The 7,221-nt window shown below is 48.2% G+C and overlaps 1 protein-coding gene across 1 annotated transcript in view; it reads left to right on the forward strand.

The window, feature by feature from the left end:
• The first annotated feature begins 1,140 nt into the window (after window positions 1-1,140).
• The window catches only part of LOC119106954 (potassium voltage-gated channel subfamily H member 8), a 65,407-nt gene continuing 59,326 nt past the window's right edge, over window positions 1,141-7,221 (forward strand). The window contains exon 1 of the mRNA XM_037230299.1: window positions 1,141-1,297. Coding sequence (XP_037086194.1) covers window positions 1,222-1,297 — 76 coding nt within the window. The 5' untranslated portion in view covers window positions 1,141-1,221. The remainder of the gene's footprint in view (window positions 1,298-7,221) is intronic.

A 7,221-nucleotide genomic window follows, 5' to 3' on the forward strand; every position in this document is an offset into this window, starting at 1 on the left:
GTATGTATAATTCACCTTGCGTCGATTATGTAATGGTGATGATTTGGGTTTTAGGGCGTTACAGCTGTTACTAGGCCTTGCGCTGGCTGGTGTGCCACTGCCGAAGAGTGTGCAGCTCCTGGCGGTCAGCACAGCGCTGACGTCGCTTCACCACTAAAATGACGCTTTTATTATGGAATTTGCTGGAACCTGACTTCAGTCCCAACATTGCTCATTGCATGATACCAGCAGTTCTTTACTGCTGTTGGATGAAAACAATTTGAAAAGGTGCAAAGTTCACAGTTCAAGTTGAGCAGGTCCCGTCAAGCTTCCATAAACGGCCCCCGCCGGCGTATCACCCGCGCATACCCCGCTGGTCTGTTAGCAAACGCATCTCAGCAATATTTGTGCCGGTGTATGCCGCGACAGTCATTTGTCTCTGAGGTGTTCTCAAACACCAGTTCAGTAACCCATGGCTCACTTGACCAGCGCATGATTAGCCAAGAGGCTGCACGAGATTGCTGTTGAAGAGTTATCTATTGCACTGGCGATGTTTGTATATATAATATATATTATATATATATTATATATATATATATACCTGGTGTTTTTGCCAGTGGCCTCGTTTAACTTAAAACTCCTTGTCCTTCGCCTTCTGTGACCTGGTCTTCAAGAGATCATCACCTCGGCTACGCTGTGAAAATGTATCGCCTCCAGCATTTCTGGAAGAAAATATAGGAGAGGGCAGGGTTGACTTCGTTAGCACCTCCAGGTCATGCCACTCTGGCCAGGCCGAAAAGGCGTGTCTTGACGGAACTGCGCATGCTCGTTAGGTGATTAGTCCCTGTCACATAACGCTTGAAAGAACGGCTCCAAAGCACGCGCCAGTACTTTTCCAGCGGCAATGCCTAGTTATGATGACGCTTGCATTGATCGTTGTGTAGTCGCTGAGTGCCAGGAACACTGAGGTTTGAGGGTGAGCTTGAATTCTTTTTGTCACGAAATTTGTCAGCGTCGATCTTTCTACAGTCACAGTGTCACTTGTGCAGGCTTGTGTGACGCGCCACTTCCGTCCGTTGCAGGCTGCCCTGAGATGCGGCATCCTCCGGTCCGGGCCGCCAGCGGGTGTCGGGGGGCCGGCTGACCTGCCGTCTCGTCCGGTGCCGGGCGCCGCTGACCTGTTGTGACCTCTGGCGCGCCGACCTGTCGGCCGCCCGCCGGCCGACGACGCCAGCCATCACTATGCCGAACCGGAAGGGCCTGCTGGCCCCGCAGAACACGTTCCTCGACACGATCGCCACGCGGTTCGACGGCACCCGTGAGTGACTGGGGTGCGGCTTGATGACACCCGTAAATGGCTTGGGTGCGGTTCAACGGCACCCGTGAGTGGCTGGGGTGCGGTTCGACAACACCCGTGAGTCATCGGAGCGGGGTTTGACGACACCCGTGAGTGGCTGGGGTGCAGTTCGACAACACCCGTGAGTCACCGGAGCGGGTTTGACGACACCCGTGAGTGGCTGGGGTACGGTTTGACGACACACGCCAGTAACAAGCGTGCGGTTTGACGACGCACGCCTGTGACCAGGGTGCGGTTTGACGACATACGCCAGTGACGAGGGTGTGGTTTAAACGACACGCCAGTGGACCAGCGTGCGGTTTGACGACGCACGCCAGTGACCAGGGTGCGGTTTTGACGACACACGCCAGTGGCTAGGATGCCGTTTGACGACACACGCCAGTGGCCAGGATGCTTCGGCGCGCCTTTTGACGCCCGGACTTCAAAGGCTCAGGCGGATCGCTCAATTATTCGACCGACTGCAGGTCAAGATGGTCTTCAACAGCGTCGCGCGACTAGAATTTCGTTCAGGGGGAACGGTCTGAAGATTCTCTTACTTGATAGAAAAGCCACGGCGGTAGATGGGTTTACTGACGATAGTGCGGCCATATTTGGGTCCATGCTCTATTGATCAGGGGATCAGTGATATTATTATGGTTGCGAAGAGTCCATTTGCATATCAGGGGAAGGCAGCTTCTCACAGGCGTTGAGCGCCGGCTGCACACCGTATTAGGACAATGACACAGCTGTGTCTCACTCTCAACCAGGGACAAAAAATTGTTTCGCCAGCGCAAACATGTTCTTTGTGAATCCAACGGTCTCCGTTATCTTGACATGTTCTGGCATCCCTTTCTGGCTGAAATCTTTTTGTTTATTAAACACCTCTCGCTATGCATCTTAGAAGCATCACGTTCTGCTCCAAAACCCTTGGGAAAGGACAAAAACCATTTGTGGGTCTACTGTTTCGTCGCAGCTCAGCTCCTCAGCGGAATATTGAAAAAAACGTCGGTCAAGATAGTTATTTTTAGTTTTAACGCTCTTTATGCTGGCCTAGCAGTGGCATACTGTATGTCATCATTGATATTAATATTACAATGATATATGTATATGTACATATAGATATACATTTAACTGTATACACACTGGCGTAGTTGCTTCAAATAGTGCACCCGTCCACGAAAGAAACATCTTAGTACTCTGCACCTCCACCTTCCATCCTTAATTTTTATAATTAAGATACACAGTGTGCCACTCATTACATGCACGGTACAGTTTGTTATCGTTACATCAGCTGAGTGACTACATCGTTGCCCATGGCCAACTTAACCCCAGCTCCTTCCTGATTGGCATGTTTCATGCCCAAGATTGAACGAACCGTTTGCAAAGTCGGTCAATTGGTTAGTTGTGGGGGCGCCGAGAAGACAGTTGGGTAGCCCGGCGGGTACGCGGCACAGAGGTGCGTATTCGGCACAACCGCGTGTACTCGGCACAACGGCGCGTACCCGGCATAGCATCGCGTACCCGGCACAGCGTCGCGTACCCCTCACAACGGCGCGTACCCGGCACAAAGGCGCGTACCCGGCACAACGGCGCGTCGGTTCAGCCTCACTGCCTCAGATTGGCATAAGTCGCCTGTTGGTTTTAATTCTGGTCAGTAGCAGGGTTAAGACAACGCGACGTGCATCGTTACTTTGCCCTGTGTCAGATGCCATAAGCTGGCTTTACCATATTTCGCCTAACCTTCAGCCAAAAATAAATTCCCGGCACGGATGTGACTTCAGGTTATTGTGAAAACAGCTTCTGACGTCAGTAAGGAACGCAGCAAATCCTACAGATGACATAGATACGGCTTTAGACGACTGCCAGCAAATGCGACGCGTTCGTGACGCCCACATTCGACACATTCCGGCCTGATTGTTATCGTGTCAAATCCAGCTGCCTTCAGCTCCTTCTTCAGTTCGTTCCGTCTTTGGCTCGCCTGCCGATCGAGACAATTCCTGTTCTGACCAGCTTGCTGCCCACGGCCAGGCATGCATGCTGCGTGGTATTAAACAGCCCAGCACGATCCTTTAGCTTATTTATTGCGATGTGTGTAGTTCGATTTGACAGCGAGCGGTGACTCGAACCTATCGGTATTTGTTTCTGTCTCGATTGACAGCGAGCGGTGACTCGAACCTATCGGTGTTTTTCTGTCTCGATTTGACAGCGAGAGGTGACTCGAACCTATCGGTGTCTTTCTGTCCTCGATTTGACAGCGAACAGTGACTCGAGCCTATCGGTGTCTTTCTGTCTCGATTTGACAGCGAACAGCGACTCGAACCTATCGGTGTCTTTCTGTCTCGATCTGACAGCGAGCGGTGACTCGAACCTATCGGTGTTTTTTTCCGTCTCATCGCCACAACGCTCCAGCTTGGACACTAAATCGGACAACCTGCCCCAGATACACATTTGGCATGTCCTATCAAAACTGTGGCACCCTATACTGCCCACAGGCAGCTTCGGGCGTTGTTTGTGGGAGACATCTCGAAATAAATCGTAGCCTATTCCGAGGAATGCTTTGTTAGAGCCCTTCTGCGGCAAAAAGCAATCTTCTACCAAAATACATGTTCATATCAGATGCATCTTAAAAAGCCTTTTGCTACACTTAATGGAAGCTGAATTGGCATAGTTGTGCGTAGCGAGCGAGAAAGAAGGTTTATGTCATGCATCGACGTTAGTTTCGGAGCAAAATTCTGGTGCCTCCTTATGCGACAGCTGTAGACCTATTGCCAGCGATATGTTCGTTGTTACCTTTGAAAAATTACGTAGGCTGCTCAGTGCTTTGGCGAGGAACATTAGCCACATATATAAAACAGTAGTATTAGCCTTATTCCTCGGAAAATCGAGGAATAAAAACCGACATTCACTTCTGCTGTTGTTTCGAGAAAGGCATGTTGCCGAAATATCAACCTTATTATATCACTTATCTCCTGGTTTTTCGGAGGAATGAGGCTAATACTACTGTTATCAATGTTACCTTTGCAAACATTTGAAACGGTGAAAAAGCAGGCGACACGGTCGTGTACATCCAAATATGGTATAGGATAAGGGAGGAACAGTGGTTCATATGTCAACCTGGAATTGGGTCTGATATCAAAAGCAGACTCCCAAAGCTGCTGAGGCGCATGGACGAAGCCAGACGCAGTCTCATGATTTGAAATACTGGGGGGGGAGGGGGAGGGGGGGACTGCAATTGTTAGGATTTGTACGCATCTCAACTCTGTATTACACATGTCTCCCCCCCCCCCCCCTAGAGCTTTGCATATAATCTATGCCCTCCAACTGATCTGGGTCATTACAGAAACGTGGATAAAAAGTTTAACGATTTGGTATAAGGTAACAGGGGCGCATCCAGAATGTTCGTAATAGCGAGGCCTGAGTTCGGTGAGAACGCATCGCACCTATTTTTAATATTTTGCTAGGAACCACGCATAGTGAAAAAGCAACCTGTTGTACAAGGGAGGGGGCGGGGGCGGGCAAAGTTTGGTGAAATGATATTGAGAAAATAAAAAAATGTCGTATGGGTTTCGTAAACCTTTATAAAAAAACCCGGAAAACATACTCACATCTCATAAAATTCCAAAGCGGGTTAGCCCTTGCCAACCAGCGCTCTTGTCACCTTTGTCCTACGACGGGAGGGGAGGGGGGACGCGTTCAAAGGGTCTCCAATATCTCGGAAACTAAGCGAAACCTTGAGCCATGGAGAAACGGGATTACGCAGCTCTAGTTAATGGGCATACAGGTGTGATTGAACAACAGTGAAAATAATTCTCGACATCAGGTCAAGTCATCAAGAGCAATTATCATTTCAGAAACCCCCGTTTTCTCATGACCTAGGCGTGTTACGAAAAGGCGGAAACGGCGTTTGATGACCCTTGCAAATCTTTGACCAGGCGGGTGCTATTGAATACGAATATATGTGGCCCGTAATATATCAAAAACGGCCAAAAGGCAAAATTAAACATTTATAGATGCTGCATTGGCCGGTGCAGGTACATGAAGAAAACCCAACCAGCCACATCAGCGGAGGTAAACAGCGTTAGCAAGAAAATTTTAAAAACTGTAAGGTATGTTTCATTCATGATCAAATTATTGCAGACTCAAAAGACCAAATCCCGTGACAAAGACAGAACGATGATAATGTACTAACCAATGACATTTAATCACCTATTAACTTGCTTTTTAATGTTTAACTTTATCGCTGCTTGATTCAGATTTCAACAATCAAGTTAGACAACCTCTGCAGCTCATTGCCAGCAAAACAAAACAAAAACACAAAAAAAACGGCACGTTCCCCACTTGGACAAAACTTCACTCACATGACTTCGAGAAAGATGTAACAGATCATAGGCCGCAGTAATTAAAAAAAACAGATTTTCGCAAGAGCATGAACTCTTAGTCAAAAGTCCCGCACCGTGTTCAAACCCCGTGGAGAAGTGCTTCTGAATAAAACTGTATGGCATAGTCTCTGAAGCCTATTCCCTAGACGAAGATTAAATATGACGTAGACGAGGTATGTGCCCATGAGGCAGATTCTGTCTAGAGCGATAACGAGGCAGCACACTTATAACGAATTTGTTTATTGGCCTTTGAGAAAGCTCAGCTCTGCTGTTTCCCTAGGCATTATCACAGGAGCCGGCATGGCTGTAGCCCCCATATCCGAGTGCACAGGCTCACTTGGACGGATTCTTGGCACCCGTCGCTGGGGGTGTCTTGGAGTCTCTTTCATTTTGACAGCACCTCTGTTTCTATGCAGCTGATAGGGCCTGAATTCGTGCCCAATTCGTGTTTCCTGGTCTCCTCCTTCCCTCCCTGCCGGGATGTCAGAAGTTAATCGGCCGATTTGGCGATCTGTCAGATCGTCTCATATCGTTGATCTATATCGCCTGGAAGCGTGGCGCAGCATACGGCGGGAGCGCATAACTCTGGCAGCTGCCACAGTGCGCATCCATCGGGCGCCGTGACCCCGCGCCCGGTCGATCGCGCTCGCGCGCCTGACAGCGCGTGGCAGGCCCGGCACGCGGGGTTCGCGTACAATGCATGTTACCACTGAGCAAGAGAAACACGGAGCGGGATGTAGCTCGGCCCGCGTGCCGAACGCACGTCTAGTCGTTTTGACGGTGAAACTGTAAAACTTAATCTTGAGCTATAATTCAAATTTAAGCCTGTGTAGCTTAAACCTGTATCTTCAACTGTAGTCACAAAACTGAGTGGAATTTTAAAACAAGTTTGGAGTAGCTTATTGCTGGTGGTGCTGCCTAGCTATAGAGGTGTGGAGGTTATGAAAACAGATTAGCTTGCAATAGCCTGCTCATTACACGTTAGCTTGGATATAGCTTTATTATAATATGTTGGCTTGGATATAGCTTGTTAAAAGCTGTTATTTTGAATATAGCTCTAGTAAGGCATTTGTCATAAGGCATTTAAGGCAAAATCCGCCTACATTACTATTGCAATTACTACTGTAATATGGTATTAAAGTTTGGCTGTAAATGCTTGTCTGTCGAATGTTTTAAATTAATTACATCTGTTCATCAGACCGTCCGAAAAACACGGCCACGACGCACAGAAGGCATCCTGAGCAATGATTTACATATGCTATAAGTGTTGCCGATTACACGTTACCAAATACTGAGTGCTATTCTGAAGGAGTCACAGAAATGTCCCAGGATACGTAAAAAGTAGTATTCGGTACCACTCGAAATACCAAAAAAGACGGAAGACTGGGGTGACAGGGAAATTTTAGGAAAATGTAATGAAACTGATTTGGCTCGGATTTTTGAAAAACTCGAAGCGATTGTGAATTGTAACAAAGTGACCACAGATCCTCAGCTGATTACAAACACTGAAGAGGCCAGCAGTCTCAG

The sequence above is a fragment of the Pollicipes pollicipes genome, unplaced genomic scaffold (genome assembly GCF_011947565.3).
Source record: "Pollicipes pollicipes isolate AB1234 unplaced genomic scaffold, Ppol_2.1 Scaffold_6478;HRSCAF=7683_pilon_pilon_pilon, whole genome shotgun sequence".
Lineage (NCBI taxonomy): Eukaryota > Metazoa > Arthropoda > Thecostraca > Pollicipedomorpha > Pollicipedidae > Pollicipes > Pollicipes pollicipes.